General features: G+C 44.3%; 2 protein-coding genes across 6 annotated transcripts in view; one reads left to right on the top strand and one right to left on the bottom strand.

Moving 5' to 3' along the window:
• Positions 1–26,288, top strand: part of col4a6 (collagen type IV alpha 6 chain) — a 175,418-nt gene that overhangs the window by 31,988 nt on the left and 117,142 nt on the right. For all 5 annotated transcript variants that reach the window (XR_010001086.1, XR_010001087.1, XM_062964026.1 and 2 more), the window contains exon 3: positions 24,983–25,066. Coding sequence is in view for 3 of the 5 variants with exons in the window: in XM_062964026.1 (XP_062820096.1) it covers positions 24,983–25,066 (84 nt within the window). In the remaining 2 variants the exon portion in view is untranslated. The remainder of the gene's footprint in view (positions 1–24,982; positions 25,067–26,288) is intronic.
• Positions 2,180–7,460, bottom strand: LOC134294066 (uncharacterized). The gene is made up of 2 exons (XM_062963885.1): positions 5,688–7,460; positions 2,180–2,459 (listed from the first exon to the last, which is right to left on the bottom strand). Exons 1-2 carry the CDS (start codon positions 7,233–7,235, stop codon positions 2,418–2,420), a joined length of 1,590 nt encoding a protein of 529 aa, XP_062819955.1. The 5' UTR covers positions 7,236–7,460; the 3' UTR covers positions 2,180–2,417.

Below are 26,288 nucleotides of genomic sequence, written 5' to 3'. Positions count from 1 at the left end.
AGATCTTTTTCACATGTACTGCTGTCTAGCCAGGTGTCCCCCAATCACATACAAAAATCACATACAAAAATCACATACAAAGATAAAATGATAAAATCATGGGTTGAATTCCAGATACAGTTTGAGGCCACTTTAACTGCGATGGCTCAATGCTGTGAGAGCTGGAGTTTGAGATGGTCTTCTCTGTCAAAGAGTACCGGTGTGTTGCTAAACTACAAATCCCAGAATCCCACAGCATTAAGCTATGGCAGTTAGGTAAAGGTAAAGGTTATCCCATTACATTAAGTCCAGTCATGTCCGACTCTGGGGTTTGGTGCTCATCTCCATTTCTAAGCTGAAGAGCCGATGTTGTCTGTAGATGCCTCCAAGGTCATGTGGCCAGCATGATTGAATGGAGCGCTGTTACCTTCCCTCCGGAGCAGTACCTATTGATCTACTCACATTTGCATGTTTTTGAACTGCTAGGTTGGCAGAACATGGGGCTAACAGTGGGTACTCATTCCGCCCCCTGGATTCGAACCTGCGACCTTTTGGTCAGCAAGCTCAGCAGCTCAGCGCTTTAACACGCTACGCCACTGGGGGCTCCATGGCAGTTAAAATGGTGTTAAAGCTGTATTGATTCTACAGTGTGGATGCATTCAAGTCACCCTTTCGTGCGATTGGGCAGCTATTAATGCTTGGCTGTGAAGCCAGCAAGGACTCTAAAAACCCAACTGCTCAATAGCAGGGCTCCCCTTTTGGATGGGTATGACTGAATCACGGAAGGCTTTGCACATGCTCTAAATATGACAGGAAGCTGAATGTTGGGATTCAAATGAGCGCCATTTTTTCTCTCCCTTAATAAAGACCTTTGTTCCTTTTGTTAATCCATTCGCTGTGCTATATACACTTCACCAAATCCGGATCATGGATGAAGACCGTTGAGCATGTGCGAAGGCTGCTCAGATCTGATCACATCTATATTTGGAAATGGAAGGATCCGAGTGGAAAAAAGTTACAAGTTTTGGAAAGGGGGAAAATAAGGTCCTGGCACATAATCCAGAATGGAAACTATAAGCCCTGCTCTTGGCAGGGTTCCCCCCCCCCCCCCAATTCCACCAAATGGGAAACAAAACAAAACTAACCAAATAGTTCTCACGTTAGATTTCGAGGCAGAGAACATAAGTTTAAGTCGTGTTTTCACATCAATTGTAGTTTTGCAAGGCTTTTAGACATCTCCTCCAAAGGGTACAGGTTTCTCACCCAAATACAACTCCCAGGATTCCATAGCATTGAGATATGGCAGTTGAAGTGGTATCAAATTGCATTAATTTTACAGACTCCCTGAACCAATGGTCAATTGGAAAACTTGACTTCCTACTTTTCTGTGCTCCAAATAGCCCTGAGGTTTGAAACCCAGCAGGGCAAATGTCCAACCATTCGTTGCCAGTTCCCATAAGGGCAATTATTTAAAAACTAAATGAAAATAAACTAAATTGACTGAGAGAACGGCTAGGGACAAAATGTTTTACACGAAACCTTTGCATCCCTTTAAAATCTCTTGTGTGGAACAGCTAGGTCACTGGGTTGCTATGAGTTTTCCAGGTTGTATGGATGAGCAGGGATTTGAAAACCTAGGCTCAATGCTATGGAGTCCTGGAAGTTGTAGTTTCCCAAGGTCTTGAAGATTCCCCATCAAAGAGTTTGGGTGTCTCACCAGATTACAACTCTCACCATACCACAGTATTATGCCATCATAGTCAAAGTGATGTCCAACTGTAGATGGACACAATGAAGGCTAAAGTTGTGTTGCCGAAGGCTTTCACGACCAAAATCACTGGGTTGCTGTGAGTTTTCCAGGCTGTATGGCCAGGATCCAGAAGCATTCTCTCCTTACATTTTGCACACATCTATGACAGGCATCCTCAGAGGTTGTGAGGTCTTTTGGAAATGAGGCAAGTGGGGTTTATATATCTGTGGAATAATGTCCAGGGTGGGAAAAATAACTTTTGTCCATTGGAGGCAAGTGTGAATGTTGCAATTGGCCAGCTCGATTAGCATTGAATAGCCTGGCAGCTTCAAAGCCTGGCAGCTTCCTGTCTGGGAGAATCCTTTGTCAGGAGAATGGACAAAGGTTTTTTTTTTTTTGCTTTAGTGTCAGCTCACCACAGCCGCTCCTGAATGAACACACAAGACTCTCTGTGATATCACCAGAAACTTTTACTGTAGGAAACATGAACATCAGAAAAGCCAAGAATGGGAGGCTCCGGCCAACCCTCCTTTATATACCCTCCCCCTCATTTGAACAGTCTCTTCCCGCTCAGTAAAACCCCGCGCAAATTCCCCGCCAAGTCCATCAGCCGTTTCTCCTCCGAGTCCTGGGACGCAGGTGTCTTATCAATGTCAGTGACCCTGAAACTCAGAGCCACATCCAGGCTCTAGTAGCAGGGTTCTGACATGGCGTCCTCCTCCCCTTCGTCCTGGAAGGAAAAGGTTAAACACAACTATTGTTCTCCGCTGTCCAGAGTTCCTTTATACTTTTTTAACAGGCTGCAATGGAATACCGGGTGTACCTTTCCTAGGTCCTTTGGTAGCCTCAGCTCATAGGTCACTTCGTTTATTCTTTTTGCTACCCTGAATGGCCCTATATAGCGTGGAGCCAATTTCTTGGATGGGAACCCCAATTTCAGGTTTTTTGTGCTCAGCCAAACCAGATCTCCTTCGCCCAATTTGTCCCCCTCTCGGCGCCTACGATCCGCAAAGAGCTTGTACTTCTTTTGTGTTTCCCGCAATGCCTCTACCACGGTTCGCCACCCTTGCTTGATTTTGGCCGGCCATTCCTCGTCGGTCTGGCCCTCCCCTTCCTTCCACTCGGGTAGCCTGGGGAAAGGTGCCACCTCCTGTCCGTATACTATTTCGAATGGGGCACGACCTGTGGCCGAATGTACGGCCCCGTTAAAAGCCATCTCAGCAAACGGAAGAAGGTCCGCCCAATCATCCTGTCTATAATTGGTGTACATCCTTAAGAATTGGCACAGTGTCTGTTGAGTACGTTCGACCCCCCCGTTGGTCGCGGGATGAAAGGCCGAGCTCAGGTTCCTTTCTGCTCCTAACAGCTGTAAGAATTTTCCCCAAAATTTTGCAGTAAATTGGACTCCCCGGTCACTAATTATCTTGTCGGGACACCCATGTAGGCGATATACGTGCTTCACATACAAATCAGCAAGTTTTTCAGCTGAAGGAAGTTTTGGCAGAGCCACAAAGTGTGCCTGTTTTGAGAATAAGTCCAATATTGTCCAAATGTATCTGTGGCCTCTGCTGGGGGGTAGTTCGCCTACAAAATCCATGGCTACGCATTCCCATGGCCTCATGGGCTCTACCACCTTCTGCAATAGCCCCTGGGGCTTCCCCGGTGGTGTTTTTCCCTCTGCGCATAATTCACACTGCGTGACGTACCCCCTGGCGTCTTTCCTCATTCCGGGCCACCAGCATTGTTTGGCCAACAGTTTAATAGTCCTGGTGGGGCCTAGATGACCCGCACCCTTGTTATCATGGTACTTCCTTAACATTTCTCGTCTTAAACATTCAGGAATATACAATTTCTTATTTACAAACACCAAATCCCCACACAATTCTCCCTTTTCTTTGTTTGTTTGTAACCATTTGTCCATTCCATACGCTCGCTTCAACTCTTCCTCCCATATTTCTCCTCCCCCCGTGGAAATGGCAGTGCGTTTGTTTTCCTTGGCCGCTTGTGCTCGAGTTAGTACTGCCAGGCCCCATTGCTTATCAAGAAAAATACTCCCTTCAGATTCCTGAATTCCTCCCCCGTGCTGAGGCATCCGAGAGAGAGCGTCAGCGAGTATATTATGTTTCCCCTGGAAGAATCTGAGTCTGAAATCAAAACGGCTGAAATATTGGGCCCATCTAATTTGCTTCGCTGATAGTTTACGAGGGGATCTTAGATACTGTAAATTTCTATGGTCAGTCCACACCTCAAACGGTGTTCCACTTCCTTCCAGGAAGTGTCTCCAGCACTCTAGTGCTTTTAGAATCGCTAAGGCTTCTCTCTCCCAAATCGGCCAGTTTTTTTCTGTATCACTAAACTTTTTTGACAGATAGCCACATGGCTTCAGGTTCCCCCCCTCGTCTTTCTGTAGCAGAACTGCCCCATATGCCCGGTCTGATGCATCGCAATGTAATACAAAGGCTTTAGACATATCAGGGTGCTGTAGGACAGGCTCCTCCGTAAAACGCTTTTTAAGGGCTTCGAAAGCTTCCTGGCATTCTATTGTCCAGGTCAGTTTGGCCCCTGGGGCCTTCACTTTGGCTGTTTCTCCCCTACCTTTAGTCTTTAACAAATCCGTTAATGGCAAAGTGAGGCGCGCAAAGTCCTTGATAAATGTTCTATAGAAGTTTGCGAACCCTAGGAAGGATTGCAGCTGCTTCCGTGTTTTGGGGGCTTCCCACCCCCTCACGTCTTCTACCTTCGCAGGGTCCATCGCCACTCCCTGGGAGGAAATCCTATACCCCAGAAAGTCTATCTGGTCTTTATTGAACTCGCACTTGGCAAGCTTCGCATACAGTTTTGCTTCTCTCAACTTTTGCAGGACTTCCCTGACTAGTTCTACGTGTTGCTCCTTAGTCCGAGATACTAACAATATGTCATCTAAAAAAACAAAGACTCCCTTGTACAACAATGGATGCAACACTTCGTTGATTAATTGCATGAACGCGGCGCCTCCGCCGCACAAACCGAAAGGGAGCACACGATAATTGAATAATCCGAATGCACAGGAGAAGGCCGTCTTCCACCTGTCCTCTGGTTTAATCTGCAATTTATGGTATGCTTCAATTAAGTCCAATTTAGTGAATATCTGTCCCTCCGATAACTGGGCGATCAAGTCCTTCACTAAAGGTAGGGGGTATTTATTTCCAGAACTGATTGCATTCAGGCCCCTGTAGTCAATGCAGAGCCTCAGCGTTTGGTCCTTTTTGCGCCTGAACAACACAGGCGCCCCTAGAGGGGAATTTGAAGGCTCTATGAAACCCCTCGCTAGGTTTTTATCAATGTATTTTCTCAGTTCCTCCTTTTCCCTAGCCGACATTGGGTATATTTTTGCCTTAGGAAGCTCTGCTCCTGGGACTAGCTCTATCTTCACTTCTACTCTCCGCTTCGGTGGGAAACTGTCTGCTTCCTTCTCATCAAATACGTCCACAAAATCCCGATACTCTGGGGGTAATTTATCTGCCAGTTCTGCTATCCTGATAGAGTCTTCCTCCCCCCTTTTCCCCGGCTCTCTCTCCACTTCCTGGCTCCCTTCTTCCAACTTCATCCTGAAGATCATGCTCTTATCCTCCCAGTTGATTTGCGGGTTGGCCTGCCCCAGCCATGGCATGCCTAGTATAACATTATAGCTGGCTATTTGTGATATCACAAATGACACCTTTCCTTCCCAACTCCCTATCTTACACTTTACATCTTCGGCACTGTACTTAGCTAATGATCCTGATGCTGTGGATCCGTCCAACTGCGAAAAAGCTATTGGGGATTCTAGGTTCGTTCTTTCGCATCCCAATCCCTCGGCTAATTCAGGGGAGATGATGTTCCTGGAACATCCACAATCCACAAATGCTTTGCAGGTTGCTTGTTTACTGCCACTTTCCAGCTGAATGGGGACCACTATCATGGCTTTGTCCTGACTTACCAACCCCCCCGAGTGGTGCCTCATCGGTGGTTCTTCCTCGGCGCGTTTCCCTGCCACGGCTCTTGGTTTGGGCGGGCCTCCGCCTTCCCCTTTTCTCTGCCAGCACTCGGCAGCCCTGTGGCCCAAACGGCCGCACACGAAGCAGCCCCTCCTGCTGGTGCTCACGTTCCCTGGCGGCTCCGTTCTCCTCCCGGCTGGGGTTGATCCCTCCTTCCGGCTCCCCTCTTTCATCTGCGGCCGCTGCTGTAGCCCTCCTCGGTGCCTCCTCGCCTGGGCCAGCGATGTCTCGACGCGCCCCGCCAGCTGAATCCATCCGCGCAGTGTGTCAGGCTCATCACGATGCACCGCCCAGGAGAGGATCTCCCGCCTGAGCCCCTCTTTGAAGAGTTCTATCTTTGTCACTGCAGACCATTCCGGCACCTTTTCAGCGAGGCATTGGAACTCCTCCGCATACTCAGATACCGACCTCTGCCCCTGGGAGACGGTCTTCAACTCCTCCCTCGCCCGGATCTGCTCCAGTGGATCTCGGAAACGGGTCTCCAGGGCCCCCATAAAGCGTCGGAGTGACCCCAGACATGGGTCGCGCCGCGCGTGTAGTTGAACGTACCAGCTGGCCGCTCCCCTCTTCAACACTGCACCAATGGCCCGTACCCGGCTGGATTCCGTTCTGAAAGTGTGGGCATTGTCCTCCATATAGCCCCTCACCGTGGTCAGGAAAAAATCCAGTTCAGAGGACTCTCCCCCAAACTCGATCCTTAGTTCCTCTCGTCTCGGTAGGGGTCCCTGTGGTGGCAATCCCCAATCCTCCGCCCGTCGCAAGCCCCCTTGCGGGCCAGTGGGCCCCGCTGCTGCTTCCCTTTGTCCTGTGCCACGCCCGGCATTCGCCAGGGGCACCAGGGTCTCAGTTGGGAGCGTAGCCGGGATTCTCGGAGGCTTTTCCCCTTCGTCGTCACTCTCCTCCACCCGCGTCAGGCTCGTTTGGATCTTGGGCCGGGCACCGGGCTCCTTTCGCATTTCCCTTCCCTTCGGTGCTGGGAGGTCTGCAAAGCCCTGGCTGCTTCCCATGCTCACGTCCCACATTGAGCTAGCCCGGAGTTCCCATCCTCGCTCCGGCTCCGCCAAAACCGCCAGGCGCTCCATCGCCCTCGACATCACTGCCAGGGTGGTCTCCATCGCCGACATCCTCTCCTCCAGAAACACCATCTTTTGCGGGCCTGGGGAAGGTGAACCTTCCTCTCCTCCGGTGCTATCTCCCCGCACCACTCCGCGCCTCTGGGTTACCCCATTTGGCTGGGCATAAGCGGTGGATGACGCCAGGGCCGCCAGCTGGTGGAACTCAGCGTCCGTCTCGGGAGTGGCCCTTTCCGACCTTCCTCCTCCGGCGCCCAAGAGCTCTTCATCCTCCACTTGCATGTTACACCTCACCGCTACAGCGGGATGGTGTCCGTATTCTTGGCTTAGTGTCAGCTCACCACAGCCGCTCCTGAATGAACACACAAGACTCTCTGTGATATCACCAGAAACTTTTACTGTAGGAAACATGAACATCAGAAAAGCCAAGAATGGGAGGCTCCGGCCAACCCTCCTTTATATACCCTCCCCCTCATTTGAACAGTCTCTTCCCGCTCAGTAAAACCCCGCGCAAATTCCCCGCCAAGTCCATCAGCCGTTTCTCCTCCGAGTCCTGGGACGCAGGTGTCTTATCAATGTCAGTGACCCTGAAACTCAGAGCCACATCCAGGCTCTAGTAGCAGGGTTCTGACACTTTAGTATCCCATGTGAGCATTTTGTTGCTCAACACTTGGATGGGTTTTGATGCTCTGCTGTCTTTCTCTTGTGATTATTTGCACTTTTCCAAATTAGCTCAAGGCCGAAGCACTATTTTAAGCCCTGCCAAACAGACCTTGCAGTTAACTAGCACATGGTAATATCACTGGTTTTAATGGGCCATATCACTTACAACTTCAAGTTATTTGGGTTTCAGGAACTGATATAGAGATGAAAGAAAACGCTTTGCCCCACATTTCCCCCCTTTTCATGCCCAGGTTCATTTCAATATCGTTTGAATGCAGGAATGGCATAAGGTACATAAAATAGAGGATTTAATGGGACAAAGGGAGGGGGAAACAGAAGTGAGAAATGACTTGCAGTGTTCTGCTTTGGTAACTATAGTTTTACCTCTAACACTAAAGACTGCGACCCATTGCTTTTGAAAAGATTATATGATATTATTTCTGGTACCTACTTTTTGCTTGATATCCAAGCAGTGTTTCTTATAAATCAGAGTACGGTCCAGAGTAACTCCCAGATATGTGGGTGTGCTGCAATGCTCTAGCGGGATTACTTCCCAGGTAATTCTCAGATCTCAAGATGCTTGCCTGTTTTTAAGATGAAAAGCACATGTCTGCATTTTAGATGGATTAGGAATCAGCTGGTTTTCTCTATAATAGGCAGTAAGAGCGCATAAAGCTTCAGTTCAACCTTTTCAAAGCTCCCTGTTTGAGCAGTGATGGCACAATCGGCAGCATCGATGAAACGAAAGCTGACTGGCACAACCTGGGGATCACAGCCAGACACAGTGAAGACATCTGTCCTTGTGCTTTGCTACTCTGCTGCTGAATACGCATGGCCAGTGTGGAATACATCGCACCATGTTAAAACAGTGGATGTGGCTCTTAATGAGACATACCGCATTATGTCTATGCCCTCCACCTCTGGAGGAATTATACAGTTTAGCTGGTATTGCACCACCTGACATCCATCAGAAAGTAGCAGCTTGTAATGCAAGGACCAAGGCATTGACTTCTCCTCTGTTCAGATATCAGCCAGCAAGCCAACACCTTAAGTCAAGAAATAGCTTTCTAAGATCTACATAGATATTCGCAGGAACACCTTAGCAAGCAAGAGTCCAAAAGTGGCAGGCTAAAACCCGGAACCTCAATCAGTGGCTGATACCAGATGAGAAACTCCCTCCTGGGCAGAAGCCTGAGTGACTTGTAGGGCACTGAACAGACTGCACTCTGGCACCACGAGATGCAGAGCGAATCTTAAGAAATGGGGCCACAAAGTGGAGTCCACATTATGCGAGTGTGGAGAAGAGCAGATCACTTACTATGATACAACCTACGATACAAGGGAGGACCTTCTCTCAGCAACACCAGAGGCACTCCAAGTGGCCAGCTTCTAGTCAAAGGAAATCTAGTATAATGCCAAGCTTTTAACTTTGTTTGTTTGTTTTTTTAATATATTATAACTGTATCCTGGAAGTGATTTTCCCCTCCAAAACAAAGTACAGTATCCAAGCTAAAGGGGCTGGCAGAAGCTTGGATAAGCGAATATCTTGGATAATAAGGAGAGATTAAGGAAAAGCCTATTAAACGGCAAATTAGGTTATGATTTTACAAATTAAGCACCAAAACATCATGTTTTACAACAAATTTGACAGAAAAAGCAGTTCAATACACAGTAATGTTATGTTGTAATTACTGTATTTACGAATTTAGCACCAAAATATCATGATATATTGAAAACATTGACTACAAAAATGGCTTGGATAATCCAGAAACTTGGATAAGCGAGGCTTGGGTAAGACTCTACTGTATCTGCAAAAAGTAGCAGCAGTGCCACTTTTGCTGGCTATTTTTGGAAGGTTGCTTTCTAACATTGGAACAAGAAGTTACATTTCTAGTATTTATAACAAACAAGGGAAACAAATTACCTTTTGAATGCAACATGCCAAGCTTTGAGAATAAATACATGCAACAAATTAAGAAAAGAATAAACAAATCAGGGTTTTTTAAAAAAAAAATCACCAAAGTAGCTTCTTCCCAATTGCATTTTCGATGTAGATTTCAAACATGAACAACAGCATGAAAGTCAGAGCATAATTTTAAGGGTCCTGCCTGTACTTTTGTTCTAAATCCTATTCTAGGAGAAAAGCAGGATACAATAATGATGATGATGATGATGATGATGATGATGACCCAGGCTTTGAAGCTGCAAGGCTATTCAATGCTAATCAATGTGGCCAATTGCAACATTCACACTAGCCTCAAGCAGACAAGAGTTCTTTCTGCCACCCTGGACATTATTCCATAGATATATAAACTCCACTTGCCTTGTTTCCAACAGACCTCACAACCTCTGAGGATGCCTGCCATATATGGGGGCCAAACATCAGGACAGAATGCTTCTGGAACATGTCCATATTGCCCGGAAAACTCACAGCAACCCAGTGATTCCTGCCATGAAAGCCTTGGACAACACATAATAATACTATGTTTGTTAGTAAAGCAGGTGTAAATCTTTCTTGTTGCCATTGTGCTCCCCTCTCTGCCATCTAAATACCACTTCGGATGGCATCTATTCAGTTTGGGGAATTAATTGCTCCTTTCCCGCCGAGTTCCAAATGCAAATGTGGTGCTACAAAAGAGAAAGGGTTTGTATGGTTATCTTGCCCTCCGCCAAGTTGTGCAAAAGTGGCCCATGTTTTCTAACACGGCTGTCTGCTCTCTCCCTTTCAAGTTGGTGGTGCCATTCTCTCCCTGGGTTTCCAGGCAGATTTGCACAGCTTTCTCTATGAAACACCTTTGAAATCTCAGAAACCATCTTGCCTTTTGAGCGCCGGCTTCTCCAGTGCAATTGGGTTGCATTTGGGTTTGCAAACAGCTGACTCGATAAAACTAGGTGAGGAATGCGAAAGTTTAATCGGGCAGCGGGGTTCAGCTTTGCTTGAAATGTGGCGATTATGTAAGGGCCATTCATTTCGACATCTTCACTCTTCATTAATTCAGGGCATCCATGATAGCACATTTTGTCTAATAACAAGCATTCAATTTGCGGCGTATCTCAGAGATTGGAACTAACTTCTTTGTAATCGATCCTTTTCCCCAGTAATGCAAGTGCTGGCTGAATTTGATATGTAACTGTAACTTTCATTTACTTCTGTAGTTATTTTAAGTTGGCTAATGAAGGGTCTGTGTGCCACGTTTGGTACAGATCCATCAAGTAATGGATTTGGATAGATAGATAGATAGATAGATAGATAGATGGATAAGTACTAGGTAGATATTGGTGTCAGAAGCGACTTGAGAATATGCTGCAAGTCGCTTCTGGTGTGAGAGAATTGGCTGTCTACAGAGATGTTGCCCAGGGGATGCCTGGATGTGTTACCTTCTTGCTGGGAGGCTTCTCTCATGTACCCGCAAGCTAGAGCTGACAGATGGGATTCGAACCATCAACCTTCAGGTCAGCAACCCAACCTTCAAGTCAGCAGTTCAGCTGGCACAAGGGTTTAACCCATTGCTCCACCACAGCTCCATGCACTGTCTTAACTCCAGTTAACAGCCTCCCTTAGACAAGACCTGCAACTTCAATGGGATTTATCACTGGTGCAGTCATCCCCTCTTATCTGTGGGTCTCCTTTACATGGTTTCAGTTACTTATTGGTTAATGGCAGCCAAAAAATATTGCAAAATCCCTCTTATCAGTGGGTTTGCTTTCCACCATCACAGTTCCTTGCTATCAACTTAAAATTACTATTAGTTTCAATGTGATTTTTGTTTCCAGATACCATGGAAAGAAGACACTCAGAAAATAGGGAAATTCCAATCAGGAAACAATCGGGACCATCTCCCAACAAAGAATTCCCCCAGGCAGAAAGCAGCCAGGCTTTAAAGCTACAAGGCCACTCAGTGCTAATCAAGGCAGTCAATTACAACATTCACACTAGTCTCCAACAGACAAGAGTTCTTTCTCCCACCCTGAGCATTATTCCACAGATATATAAACCCTACTTGCCTAGTTTCCAACAGACCTCACAACCCCTGAAGATGCCTGCCATAGATGTGGGCAAAATGTCAGGAGAAAATGCTTCTGGAACATGGCAATACAGCCTGGAAAACTCACAGCAATCCATGGGAGGTCTTGGAATATGCCCAGCATGAATAAGTAGAAACTGTTTGCTACTTATTCGACTGTTGAACTCAAACTGGGGCTAGAAACTGAATATAGGTCTTTATTTTCAAACTGTTTGGACTATGACTCTGGAGGGTTTGAAACCCAAGGGATGACCTTGGGAACCCTTTGAAACTCTTTGGGTGATCTTGGGAACCTGTTGAAACCCATTGGGTGACCTTGGGAACCTGTTGAAACCCATTGGGTGACCTTGGGAACCCTTGAAACCCTTTGGGTGATCTTGGGAACCTGTTGAAACTCATTGTTTGATGTTGGGAACCCCTTGAAACCCATTGGGTGACCTTGGGAACCCCTTGAAACCCATCGGTTGATGTTGGGAGCCCCTTGAAACCCATTGGGTGACCTTGGGCAAGTTGCTCTCTCAGCTTCAAAGGAAAGCAATGGCAAACTGCTTCTGAACAAATCCTGGCAGGGAAAAACCCAAGAGTTACCATAACTCGGAAACCACTTGAAGGCACGCAGCAATTTTCAGAGAGCTCTGCCAACAATTTGCTTTTGAAACCTGCCTGAAATGACAGCTTACGTTGTGGTTTGCACAAGACCCTTTGAAAGTCGCATTTAAAAAAAATTATCGAATACCTTTTTTTGGCACCACCGTGTCTTCCTTTTCTTTATGAATTAGAGCAGGAATGGAATCTCAAAGAAAACAGTCTCCTTAAGAAAGCCCATCTAAACGGTGTTCCCATTAAGATTAGCACTGTGTCTCAGGTGTGGCGGGGAGGGAAATTAGTTTTATAAAAGGCTTTTATGAAAACGAAGAGCAGAAGCATCTTAATTGGCGAGGATATTGTTGCTGCTCCTGAAAACATGCCAAGACAGGAGGCCCATGACACTCACATGCTTTTCTCAGCCTTCCCCAACCTGCCCCAATTTGAGCTCAGGTAGGTTACAGCTCCCATTGTCCATAGCGATGGGGATGATGGGACTATGCTCCATCTTGAACAAAAGTACCCAGGACAGGAAAAGCTGAATAAGTAGAAATTTTCCTCATTACTTTACAATATTTGTAGCATTCCCAAGGTGTGGCAGGATGAGTAATTTAATATAATTTCCTGCATGTAATTAAAAAAAGATAATATTTCACAGTGATAAATAATAATATACTTTATTTATAACCTGCCCTATCTCCCCGAGGGGCCTTATCATTATGACTTACCTCAAAGCAGGGAATCTCCAGACTAAGCTACGGAAGCTGGAAAAGAGTTTTGTATGATCTGTGAATTTGCAAGACTTTGCAGGATATGCTGAACTGTGCATAATAGTGAACCCTATTAAACTTAAGGACCTTTGGGCCAAGAATACCTTAGAGTCATGCTAAAGGAACTACAATATGCCTAGAGTAGTCTTAATTTTGTCAGAAGTGGCCACTTGTTCTGTGGATACTGGGGTCATATTGGGTGCTGGTTGGGCCTGTGAGGGGAAGAGCTTTTCCAATGGATCAAGATTAGATTGTTGATCCAGATTCTTGAAACTCAATGTATGGTGGAGCGCCATTACCTTTCTGCACGTTTTCGAACTGTCTGTAGATAATTTGTAGGTCGTGTTTCTTCATCAGTTTGCCTATGCAGTCAGTGGTTCCCTTGATACATATGGTAAGAACACTTTTCCTCTGGGTGGGTCTTGTTCTTGGCCTTGCACCTCTTCTGATGTCTGTGGTGGAGTCTCCATTGGCCTGCAGAGCCCAGTTTAAAGCATTGGATTTTGTGTATAGAGAATGGATGCTGTTTGATACCCATTCACTGGCATGGCTCAATACTATGAGATCCTGGGACTTGTAGTTTGGGAAGGCACCAACTGTCCAATGACCATATAAATGTACAATTTCAAGGATTATGTAGCATAGAGCCATGGCAGTTAAAGGAGTGTCAAATTGTATTCATTCTCTGTATACCAAATCCAATGCATTATCTCACTCCCCTTTCAAGGCAGGGTTTTCACTCTGAGATTCCTCCATCTTTCCCCGAAAGCTAGAAAATACCCCACGATCACAGAACTCTATTCTAAATTAAAGCACAATCTTGTTGCTTTTTAAGTTCCACACTTATGGAACTTTTGGGGTTGGGAGAAAGCCACCTGCCAAAAATGTCAACCATGAAAATGATCTCTTCCAAAAATTTAAGAAGGGTCAAGACAGAATCTGGCTATTTTTAAGTCAAGTAAACAAGGCAAGAAGGGGGGGGGGGGACCAGACTCCGAGAGAGGTTTCATTAACTCCTTGACATAATCCCATGTTTATTGAAATACTTTGTACCTAATTTAATTCGTCGGGATACCGAGAACAGAGGGGATCGCTTTACTTTGGATGTGACTTCCATCTGCTAAGAGAAAAGGGGCAGATTTGGGGGGAGATAAACTTACCTGTGGGGTAAACAATGAGGAGAGTGAAAGGTCTGGAATGCCTTTGCAAGATTTATTTCAGATTAAACTGAACCAAATAGGTGCCACTTGCCAGAGGGAAGGAAATCTGCAGACTAAATGGCAGGCTGACCACGCTGGAGCCATGGCACCGAGAGAGAACCAAAAAAGGGCAAAAATGCCCAGCTCAGCGGCTCTTTTCTTGACTCACAGCGAGATGGGTTACTATCCAAGAGCCAGAGTGTTTTGGAAAAGGCAAAAAAGTTCTTTAATTTAAAAAAGGAAGCACAGTTGGTTATCAAGAGATGCAGAAAGTGCTTTTTTGGAAGAAACATAATGTAGGGAAAAAATATTCTCTCTGCGGGAGGAGGGCTTTTTCGAAGCTTAATTCCTCCAAACTGCGGAGACTGTAAGCAGAAGAGAGAGGAAAGGCTAACTTTTGGATTTAGTTATGCTCCTATTATTAGAATGCAAATATTTTTTGGATGTAAAATAGATTCTTATGCAGGCCATGCATTTCTGAAACAATTCAGAAACTACCGTATATACTCGAGTATAAGCCTACCCGAATATAAGCCGTGGCACCTAATTTTATCTCAAAAAAACTGGGAAAACATTGACTCCAGTATAAGCCAAGGGTGGTAAATTTCAGAAATAAAAATATATATGACCAGTAACTCACATAGTTTCTACCTCTGAACTGGAGCCTCCGGTGGCATAGTGGATTAAAGCCTCGTGACTTGAAGGTTGGGTTGCTGATCTGAAAGCTTCCAGGTTTGAATCCCACCCGGGGAGAGCGTGGATGAGCTCCCTCTATCAGCTCCAGCTCCATGCGGGGACATGAGAGAATCCTCCCGCAAGGATGGTAAAACATCAAAACATCCGGGCGTCCCCTGGGCAACGTCCTTGCAGACGGCCAATTCTCTCACACCAGAAGTGACTTGCAGTTTCTCAAGTCGCTCCTGACATGAAAAAAAGGGAAATACAGTAGAGTCTCACTTATCCAACACTCGCTTATCCAACATTCTGGATTATCCAACGCATTTTATAGTCAATGTTTTCAATACATCGTGATATTTTGGTGCTAAATTCGTAATTACTACATAGCATTACTGTGTATTGAACTACTTTTTCTGTCAAATTTGTTGTATAACATGATGTTTGGATGCTTAATTTGTAAAATCATAACCTAATTTGATGTTTAATAGGCTTTTCCTCAATCCCTCCTTATTATCCAACATATTCGCTTATCCAACATTCTGCCGGCCCGTTTATATTGGATAAGTGAGACTCTACTGTAGTAATAATAATAATAACAACAACAACTTTATTTTTGTATCCCACTTTCATCTCCCCGAAGGGACTCGGGGCGGCTCACATGGAGCCAAGCCCAACAAGACAAGTTAAAACACAGAACAACCAATTAAAAGCATTATAACTACAGTAGAGTCTCACTTATCCAACATAAACGGGCCGGCAGAACCAAAACATCATGTTATACAACAAATTTGACAAAAAAGTAGTTCAATATACAGTAATGCTACGTAGTAATTACTGTATTTATGAATTTAGCACCAAAATATCACGATGAATTGAAAACATTGACTACAAAAATGCATTGGATAATCCAGAACGTTGGATAAGCGAATGTTGGATAAGTACATAAAAAAATAAAACACATCAACAGAATTAAAAACAGGACAATAATAATGATAACGAAGATATATACTGGAGTGCTTTGGCTCTGTTTGGCCATGGAAACTCACCAAGTGACCTTAGTGAAGTCCCATCCTCTGGGTTCAAGAGGAAACAATGCAAATCTTGATCAATGACATTTGTCTTAGGTTCAACATAAGTCAGGTATGATTTACAGCCAAGGAGAATTGGAGATTGGTAGGTATAATGCCTTCAGCTTCTTGAATCTAAAGAAATGTATCAGTGCCATGTTTCATATGATACATGGTTATCCATTTCTTTACATGAGTTTAGGTCTGAAAAACAGTTTGCATTGCATGGTCTGTGAACATTATTATTAGCCTTTTGGGGGTGGGGGTTGTGTGAAGTTAGTTGCTTCTTTTAGCTGCTTGGAGATGAAGGGAAGGGATTCTGTTTGCAAACAACCTCTTCTACTGACCAGATTTAGTGCCATGTCTCATATGATGCTGGGTCGCATCAGGAGGTGACTGCATTGGTTTGTATTTAGCGGCGCTATAATTAATGCCGACTTCCAGCTGCCTTGGGATGCTTTGGTTGGTCTGGAGCTCGCAATGGAGAACTTTTGCCTTTGTAAAAATACAACCACCAGGAAGGAAGGACTCGACCCGGTTTGCTCATTGCAATCTTAATGTGCCTTTAAGGAAGAGAAAAATAAAGCAAGGGACGGTCCTGCTCTAGATCACATTTGCCAAGCAAAAACGTGTTTTTGAAATATACACCTTTAGGGCTTATTTTTTTTTATTTGGCAGAAACCTGCCTTCGCATGGGGCTGGTTCCACCGTGTCTGCATCTGACGTATATAACTGGACTAATTTAGAAACTTAATCCAAGGCTGGGTTACGGCAGAAATTGAAATAGACAAATGCCCCAGCCGTCTAAGGAATGGATGGAGTTTCCTTCCACCATACAAATTGTGCCCCCTTTTAACGTATCCAATCTATACCCATAATAAAAGTGAAAATCTGTACCGTATATACTCGAGTATAAACTGACCCGAATATAAGCTGAGGCACCTAATATACTGGAGTCAATGTTTTCCCAAAAAACTGGGAAAACATTGACTCCAGTATAAGCCAAGAGTGGTAAATTTCAGAAATAAAAACAGATACAGTAGAGTCTCACTTATCCAAGCTAAACGGGCCAGCAGAAGCTTGGATAAGCAAATATCTTGGATAATAAGGAGGGATTAAGGAAAAGCCTATTAAACATCAAATTAGGTTATGATTTTATAAATTAAGCACCAAAACATCATGTTATACAACAAATTTGACAGAAAAAGTAGTTCAATACGCAATAATGTTATGTTGTAATTACTGTATTTACGAATTTAGCACCAAAATATCATAATATATTGAAAACATTGACTACAAAAATGGCTTGGATAAGCGAGGCTTGGATAAGTGAGACTCTACTGTACCAATAAAATTACATTAATTGAGGCATCAGTAGGTTAAATATTTTTTAATATTTACATAAAGCTCTAATTTAAGATAAGATTGTCCAACTCTGATTAAATCATTATTCTCATCTTCTTCAATGTAAATGTGCTTATGTATCCTTTTAATAATAATAGAGCTAAATATAATACATGTAATAATACATACACACAGGAAAATAACACATGTAATAATAAATAGAGTAAAATAATAAATGTAATAATAAGAAGATCAGAGTAAAATAATAAATGTATTAATAATAAAAAATAGAGTAAAATAAATGTAATAGTAGCAACAATAATAGAGAAAAATAATAAATGTAATAATACCAATAATAATAGAAAAAATAATAAATGTACCATATATTCTCAAGTATAAGCTGACCCAAATATAAGCCAACCAGGACCCTCACCCGAGTATAAGCCGAGGGGGGCTTTTTCAGTCTTAAAGAAAAGGGCTGAAAAGCTAGGCTTATACTCAAGTATATACAGTATGTATGTATGTGGCTGGGGTGCCCATTTACACAAACAAGCTCCCACTTCCACAAATAGCTAGTACTCAGGAGACACCAACGTCTTTCTCGCCAATGATATTGCAGGTTATAGAGAGTGCCGTGAACATGTCCAAGAGCCCTGCCAATGTCTTCCACAAACACTATACTTCCCACTACCCAAATGAAGGCTTTCATACAGGGACAATTTCATCCTAGATTTTCTGTTTTTCCTCCACCATAGACATCCCAGTATTTCTTACTCTCTCCATTGGTGTGGAATTTGCATGACCCCGCCCAATGCCTCTCCCATAACCCTTTCTGTGCTTTGGTGACTTTTTTTGAAAACAGTTATAGCAGTTTTATATCACTTTATCGCTACAGAGTTCTGGGATTTGCAGTTTGGAGAGAGGTATGGGTTGAACATCCCTTATTGAGAAATTTGATCTCCAAAACGCATTCCTCACTGGGTGTGTGCATATGCCTGTAGCAGGAATTCCAGTTGGGTTTTGTCCTCAGAGAAACTCGAGAGATGCCGTCTTTTTCCAGCTGGACGGCCAGCCTTGAGGCTCTGCTTTAACCTCTCCAGCCTGAGTCACATTCCAATTAAGCATAATAAATTAAATATTCTCTAATCCTCTAAGCCTCCTATTACATCACCTCGACCTTAGCATGGCATCTAATAACACCGGCTTTTTTGGAATGGCTGGCTATTTCACACGCTTTGCTTGGAAGGCAGAGAGGCAAAAGGTATGTCCAAGCTGGCATTTTTTGGTTGAAATGCCTGAGTTAGTGGGATTAATTGTTTGATTGGTACTTATTAGGATCGATTGATTCACTGGTTGGTTGGTTGATTGGTACACTGCCATTTATAGATGAGCTATCTGGGTTAGTTGAGTTGATTGATAGGTATTTATTGGGATTTATTTCTTGATTGATTGGTACCCTGCCATTTTTAAATGAGATGGAATTGATTGACTGAAAGGAGCCCCCAGTGGCTCAGTGGGTTAAACCGCTGAGCTGCTGAACCACTGAATGGTCAGTGGTTCGAATCCAGGGAGCGGAGTAAGCTCCCGCTGTCAGCTCTAGCTTCTGCCAGCCTAGCAGTTCGAAAACATGCAAATAATAATAATAATAATAATAATAATAATAATAATAATAATAATAATGCAAACGCTGTGGCACAAGCCAGTCAAGGTTGTCCCAGTGGTGATCGGCATACTGGGTGCAGTGCCTAAAGACCTTGGCCTGCACTTGAACACAATCGGCACTGACAAAATCCCCACCTGCCAGCTGCAGAAGGCCACCTGACTGGGATCTGCACGCATTATTCGCCAATACATCACACAGTCCTAGACACTTGGGAAGTGTCCAACGTGTGATCCAGTACAACAGCCAGCAGAGTGTCTGCTGTGGACTCATCTTGTTGTGTTTCAAATAATAATATAATAAAACTTTATTTGTATTCTGCCCTATCTGCCCGAGGAGACTCAGGGCGGATTCCAACATACAGTGGCAAACATTCAATGCCTCCGTAAACAAACAAATACTCACATAAAATCCCAGAGAAACCCCGCATATAAAAATAACATTACAACCTAACATCAAATTAAAGCCTAACATTAGTAAATTAAACCAAACATCAATAAATTAAACTACCTGTAGTCATGTGAGTAGATCAATAGGTACTGCTCAGGTGGGAAAGTAATGGCGCTCCATGCAGTCATGCCAGTGGCCACATGACCTTGGAGGTGTTTACGGACAACGCCGACTCTTTGGCTTAGAAATGGAGATGAGCACCAACTTCAGAGTCAGACACGACTAGACTTAATGTCAGGGGGAAACCTTTACCTTTACCTGACTGACTGAGTGGTATCTCTTAGTGGGATTGATTGGCTGACTGATCCATTGGCATTTTTGGATCAATCAATATGGAACTTTAATTGGTTAATAAGGTGGTGATAGATGGCTCTGGACAGAAGATGCTTTGTTCTGCTTTTGTCCCCTTTGCAAGAAATACTGCATTGTCCTCTCTGCCTGCTGTTCGTGGAGGCGGATGGCTTGACACCAACAAAGACTTCAGAGGGTTTGCATTATGGACTGCGAGCACAGACATCTAGGGCTTGACCCCTGTTGTCATACACGAAATTGCTCCAGAGAGTATTCTGCTTATAATGGGGCACACAGATCTCGGTGTTGGCAGCAACATTGGCCACTTGCCGTGTCCAACATCAGGGGAATCCCACTGGCAAACTATGAAAACCCCAAGGGGCCTGGTCAAGTTCTGCTTCTTCTGTGTGTTGGAAATACCTTCTACAAGCCTCCTATATTAGTTATTTGTTATGTATATAATTGAGATTGCTTACTATATTGTATGTATATATTAGTATGCAGTTTTTGCTTAATTCTATGTTGTTTGAGGTTGGGGGACTACAGACCATGTGATCCAGATCTGTTCAGACTGAGACTCGATTTCAGAATCCATTTGAATCAGAAGTCAAGTCAGTTGATGTCTCAGATTATTTCAAGAGAATCCATACAGTGATGGGACTATAGCAGCAGGCCAAAAACTATCTACAGCCTTAGCTAATGCTAAGAAAGACCGTTGGATAGAGCTGCTTGAGAACCTGGACATGTCCAAGAGTAGCCGAAAAGCCTGGCAATTGCCGAGACGCCTGGATAGTGACCCTCTGGTCAACCATGGACACGCGAACGTGACACCAGATCAGATAGCTCACCAGCTAATTCAGAATGGGAAAACCAACTGCAGCAGATTAAAGATGAAAATCAACAGGGTGCCAGAACTTGAAACCCACCAGTTGTCTTCTCCTCTAAACCTGAAAGAACTCAGAGAAGCCATCAAGCGATGTAAGACTGGTAAAGCACCTGGCCTAGATGACCTGATGATGGAGCAAATCAAACACTTGGGCCCCAAAGCTGAAAACTGGCTTTTGAAATTCTACAATCAATGCCTGGCACACAAACAGATTCCCAGAGCATGGAGGAAAACTAAGATAATTGCCATCTTAAAACCTGGTAAAGATGCCTCCAATGCCAGGAACTACCGACCAATCTCCCTCTTATGTCATCTATGTAAAGTCTATGAGAGGATGCTATTAAATCTACTAGGACCTGTTATCGAACTCAAGCTTATTCCACAACAAGCAGGTTTCAGACCAGGGAAAAACTGTACAGGTCAAATTCTTCATCTGACTGAGCATATCGAGGAAGGCTATGAGAAAGGCTGCATTACGGGAACAGTCTTTGTGGACCTTACGGCAGCCTATGACACGGTGCAACATAGAAAAATGCTGCATAAAGTCTACCATATCACCCGGGACTTTGACTTTACAAAAACTGTCCAGACCCTCCTAGAAAACCGCAGCTTCTATGTGGAGTTTCAGGGCCAGAAAAGCAGATGGAGGAGGCAAAAGAATGGTTTACCCCAAGGCAGCGTCCTTGCACCGACCTTATTTAATATCTTCACGAATGACCAGCCACAACCACCACTCACAAAGAGCTTCATATATGCTGATGACCTTGGCCTCACAACACAAACGAAAGATTTTGAAACAGTTGAAAAGCAACTCACTAATGCCTTGAAATATTTCTCCAGCTACTACAAAGAGAACCACCTGAAGCCGAACCCTGCCAAGACACAAGTGTGTGCTTTCCACCTACGTAACCGTGAAGCCAACAGGAAACTGAAAGTTACTTGGGAAGGCCAAGAGCTCGAACACTGTTTCCATCCTAAATATCTTGGTGTCACCTCAGATCGAACACTAACATATAGGAAACACTGCATGAACACCAAGCACAAAGTAGCTGCACGCAATAACATCCTGCGGAAACTGACTGGCAGCGCATGGGGTGCAGACCCACAAGTAATAAGAACATCAGCCCTGGCCTTGTCTTACTCAATTGCAGAGTACGCCTGTCCTGTCTGGCATGCGAAGCAAGTGGACATAGCACTAAACGAAACATGCAGAATCATCACGGGAGGCCTTAAACCTACACCTGTTGATAAACTCCACAAGTTAGCTGGCATTGCCCCTCCTGACGTGCGACGGGAAGTCGCTGCTAACTGCGAGAGAAAAAAGGTCGAACATTGTGAAAGCCACCCACTGCATGACTATCAGCCTCCTCCCAGTAGACTCAAATCAAGGAAGGGCTTCATGAGAACCACCACTCCTCTTGATGTTCCCCCAGCAGCAGCAAGGGTGTCCCTCTGGGCAGCTAAACCTGGCAATTCTAACTGGATGGCCCCCCATGAGGGTCTTCCTCCAGGGGCAAAGCAAGAATGGGCAACTTGGAAGTCCCTGAACAGACTGAGAAGCGGACTGGGCAGATCAAAAGACAATCTGGCAAGGTGGCACTACCTGGAGGAACCCTCCACCTTGTGTGACTGTGGAGCAGAACAAACAACTCAGCACATGTATGCTTGCCCACAATGCCCTGCCTCATGTACGGAGGAGGAGTTGTTTAAAGCTACGGACAATGCAGTTGCTGTTGCCCGCTTTTGGTCCAAAACTATTTAGTTGCTTGTGATTTCCTTTTCCCCCCATCATTTTGAAATGTATTTGTCGTACAATGCTTTTGACACGAAATAAAAAAAAAAAAGTTGATGTCAGTTAGAGTATGAGTCAGTTTGCATCAGTCTGTTTTCATCAGTTGATGTTTGCTTCAGAAGTATAGTACAATACTCCCTAAGGAGGAGTGTAGCAAATATGATCAATGTGTTGTTGAAGGCTTCCATGACCGGTATCACTGGGTTGCTGTGAGTTTTCTGGGCTGTATGGCCATGTTCCAGAAACATTCTCTCCTGACATTTCACCCACATCTATGGCAGGCATCCTCAGAGGTTGTGAGGTCTGTCGGAAACTAGGCAAGTGGGGCTTATATATCTATGGAATGTTTGAGAACACAGAAATGTTGGACCAATATTGCTAACAGCCACAGAGAAGCCATTGAAATCCACAAGCATGTAGACAATTTCAACAGAAAGGAGGAAACTATAAAATGAACAAAATCTGGCTAGCAGTATTTTAAAAAACTCTAAAATCGGGACAGTAAATAAAGAGCAACACTCAGAAAATGGGAATAACAGACATGAATCAATCAGGGCCAGTTAACACCTCCTAAAAAATGATCTCCTTTGGCAGGAAGCAGCTAGGCTTTGAAGCTACAAGGCCATTCAATGAACCGTTTTTAGCCTTGTTATGATGTTGTTTTATTATGTTTGCTGTGTTCAATGTTGTTGTATGATGTTTCTGACAATTGACTGTTTTGCACACATGTTGGAACCCACCCTGAGTCCTCTCGAGGAGACAGAGCGGTATATAAATAAAGTTTTGTTATTATTATTATAATCAAGGTGGCCAGTTGCAACTTTCACACTTATCTCAAGCAGACAAGAGTTCTTTCTCCCACCCTGGACATCATTCCACAGATATATACACCCCATTTGCCTAATTTCCAACAGACTTCCCAACCTCTGAGGATGTCTGCTGTAGATGTGGGATAAGCGTCAGGAGGGAATACTTCTGGAACATGGCCATACAGTCGGGAAAACTCACTGCAACCCAAATATGATCAAAGTTACGATGGGGAAAGCTGGGCATGGCAGAGTCCATATGTCTTTGCTTTCTACTACAGCAGACATACCCAGATTGGGGAGGATTTGGCAGACGTCTCCGGGATGGAGGCAAACGTTGCCTGGAGCCAGTGACTCATCAGATAAGTCTGGAATCTTCGGAGGATCGAATGTTAAATTAATCCCATGGCGATCCTCCAAAGGTGACGGGGAACATGGAGAACTCGATGAGCCCAGTCCCAAAGAGACAGAAGGGTGATTGTTCACAAAGCTGGTTTGGACATCATGTTTTCCACCTTCCACCATCTCTCATACTTGAGAGATGTGAGACGAGGCCAGAATTTGGGTCTTATCTATCTCATCTAGCATCCCATTTTTCAAAGTAGTCCATAGCAAGTCAGTAAGAAGAACCAGAAGGAATAGCATTCAGCATTAACCATCTTCTATAGCAAGGTCCCTTGAGTATGTCCATCTTAAGGAGAAGGTAGATAAGATCCCAGTTGCTATCCAATGGTCTTCTCAGGAGTAAGAAAGAAACTGCATTATATAGTCAGTGTAGATTCATATAATTCAGTTCAATGTGGTTAAACAGATTCCTTGGGTCTCCTTTTGAATGTGTCACAATTCTTTGCTGGCAAAGAGTAAACACATTTGGATCCCTTCTGGAAAGACCAAAACAGATTCTGACAAGCTGCATACATCAATATTAAACACGTGGCCCTTTGCTATTCAAGTAATTTGGGAGTGTCTGGTGTCAGCTCCTTCCCGTAAATAAAATACTTGTGTGACATTGAACACCAACTGGCTCCCCTTGGCTTCCTCCCTTCCTCAGGTTTCATTCATTCATGACCTCTTCATGCAGGAAAAAAGGGACGACAACATAGAAGGTGTGGGATGGTTGAACATGATCTTTTGGAGGAAATGGTCTGAGGAGCGATTTGACTCAGATCTTCTTCACGTAGGGTGCATCTACATTGCAGAATTATATGTAGGGTTACTGCGACCATATTCCAGAAGCATTCTTTCCTGATGTTTCACCCACTGGGTGAGTATATATCTGGGGGATGTCCAGGGTGGGAGAAAGAACTAATGAATGTTTGGGGCAACTGTGAATATTGCAGTTGGCCACCTTGATTAGCACTGAATAGCCTTGCAGCTTCAAAGCCTGGCTGTTTCCTGCCTGGGGAGTCTTTTGTTGGGAGGTGTTAGCTGACCCTGACTGGAATTCCCCTGTTTTTTTAATGTTGGTCTTTATTTACTGTCCTGATTCTAGAGGTTTTTTTTAAATATTGGTAGCCAGAATTTGTTCATTTTCATGGTTTCCTCCTTTCTTTTGAAGTTGTCCAAAAAACAGGGGAATCAGTTGACTTTTAAGGGATATATATGTCTCTTCCTTCCAAAAAGTATTCTTGTGATTGATACTAGTATTGTTTAAATAACTTTTTTGTATGCAATAAAAAAATTTTTTGGACACTTTCAAGTCAACAAGCCTGACTTTTATAGCTCTCCATCCCTCAGCATGATCCAGACTTTGTAAAAGGTACATGTTCAGATGTGTCGTCCAAAAAACTGCAAGTGACGCTTTGGGACTCTGTAAATCTTGCAAGCCTGTCAAAACGGCAATAAAAGGAACCGTTTCTGAGCCAAGAAACCCATAACCCAAGATGATGTTAGAAGTCTGTATACTTAATACTTGCTGATTTTTTTCTCCTCCTTTTTCCATTTTTAGGGAGGGAAGAAGTTTTACCAGGGACCTTGTGGGGGTCGAGACTGCAGCGCTGGATGCCGATGCTTCCCAGAGAAAGGGGCTCGGGTAAGTGGGCATCTTTCCCTCTGTGATGAAGAAAAACAGTCCCTGGGTTTCTTATCTGGGCTGCCTTTCCCTCCAGGTTTATGCTTCAGGTTTGGCCTTGTATCTTCAAAAGTCAAGGGACGTGAGGAAGAACAGAGGCCCCAAAATGCCAGACCTGGCCAAAAAGTTGAATGATTCAGAGTCCGTTCAGTTAATTGGAAAGCAGAGTAATGTGGATGGCAGCATGCATCCATCCAAAGAAATGTGGTATTTCTGAATATGTTGTCATAGCTACTGGGTCCTCGCCTTTCTTCTTTGGGTGCACCTGCACTGTAGATTTAATTCAGTTTGTTACCACTTGAACTGCCCTGGCTCAATGCTACGGAGTTGTAGTTTGGTGAGGCGTTAACACTCTTTAGGGCCATAGTGGTGCAGTGAGTTAAAACACTAAGCTGCAGAACTTGCTGATCGGAATGTCAGCGGTTCGAATACACAGACGGGGTGAGCTCCAGTTGATAGCCACAGCTTCTGCCAACCTAGCAGTTCGAAAACAAGCAAATGCAAGTATATCAATAGATACAGCTTCAGTGGCAAGGTATTTATTTCCGATATTTCTACCCCACCCTTCTCCCCAAGGGGACTCAGGGCGGCTAAAGGTAATGGCGCTCCATGCAGTCATGCCGGCCACATGACCTAGGAGGTGTCTATGGACAAAGCTAGCTCTTCGACTTAGGAGATGAGTACCAATACCCAGAGTCGGACACAATTAGACTTAATGTCAAAGGGAAACCTTTACCTTTAGACCTTGTTGGTAGAGAAGGCTAAAGAAGTATAATACAACTCCCTGGATTGTATAACATTGAGTCATGGCAGTTAAAGTGACGTTAAACGGCATTAAATCTACAGTGTGGATGCACTCTTTGGATTTTGTCCATTGCCATTGGTAGAAGCTCTTTCCTCATGAGCTGAAGTGTTCCAAGTTTAGGCTATTGCTACTCCAGCCAGACTGAGTAAGAGGCAACTGAGGTCCTTTGAATTATCCGTAGATTTTGGATGAATCTTGGGTTAATGTGACCATTCCTCCTTATTTTTCGTTTGCAAAGACTTTTGCTTCCAAATGAACCATAGTTTCCGATGGCATCCAAGGCTGAGTAACTCTAGTTAATGACAACCAACCAGAATCACCCTGACGTTTTGTGTGTTGATGCCTTCATATTGACTTATGGTGATCCCATGGATTTCA

The sequence above is a fragment of the Anolis carolinensis genome, unplaced genomic scaffold (assembly GCF_035594765.1).
Source record: "Anolis carolinensis isolate JA03-04 unplaced genomic scaffold, rAnoCar3.1.pri scaffold_12, whole genome shotgun sequence".
Lineage (NCBI taxonomy): Eukaryota > Metazoa > Chordata > Lepidosauria > Squamata > Dactyloidae > Anolis > Anolis carolinensis.
The sequence above is the reverse complement of the archived record's forward strand: the minus strand, read 5'-3'. Positions and strand labels throughout refer to the sequence as shown.

What these genes read in the sequence shown, in the direction of transcription:
- LOC134294066 (XM_062963885.1), bottom strand. Translation starts at nt 7,235, where the DNA reads ATGTTCATGTTTCCTACAGTAAAAGTTTCTGGTGATATCACAGAGAGT. An exon ending in GGCACCACTCGGGGGGGTTG is followed by an intron (nt 2,460 to 5,687) that starts GTAAGTCAGGAC and finishes TTTTCCTTCCAG; the next exon opens with GACGAAGGGGAGGAGGACGC.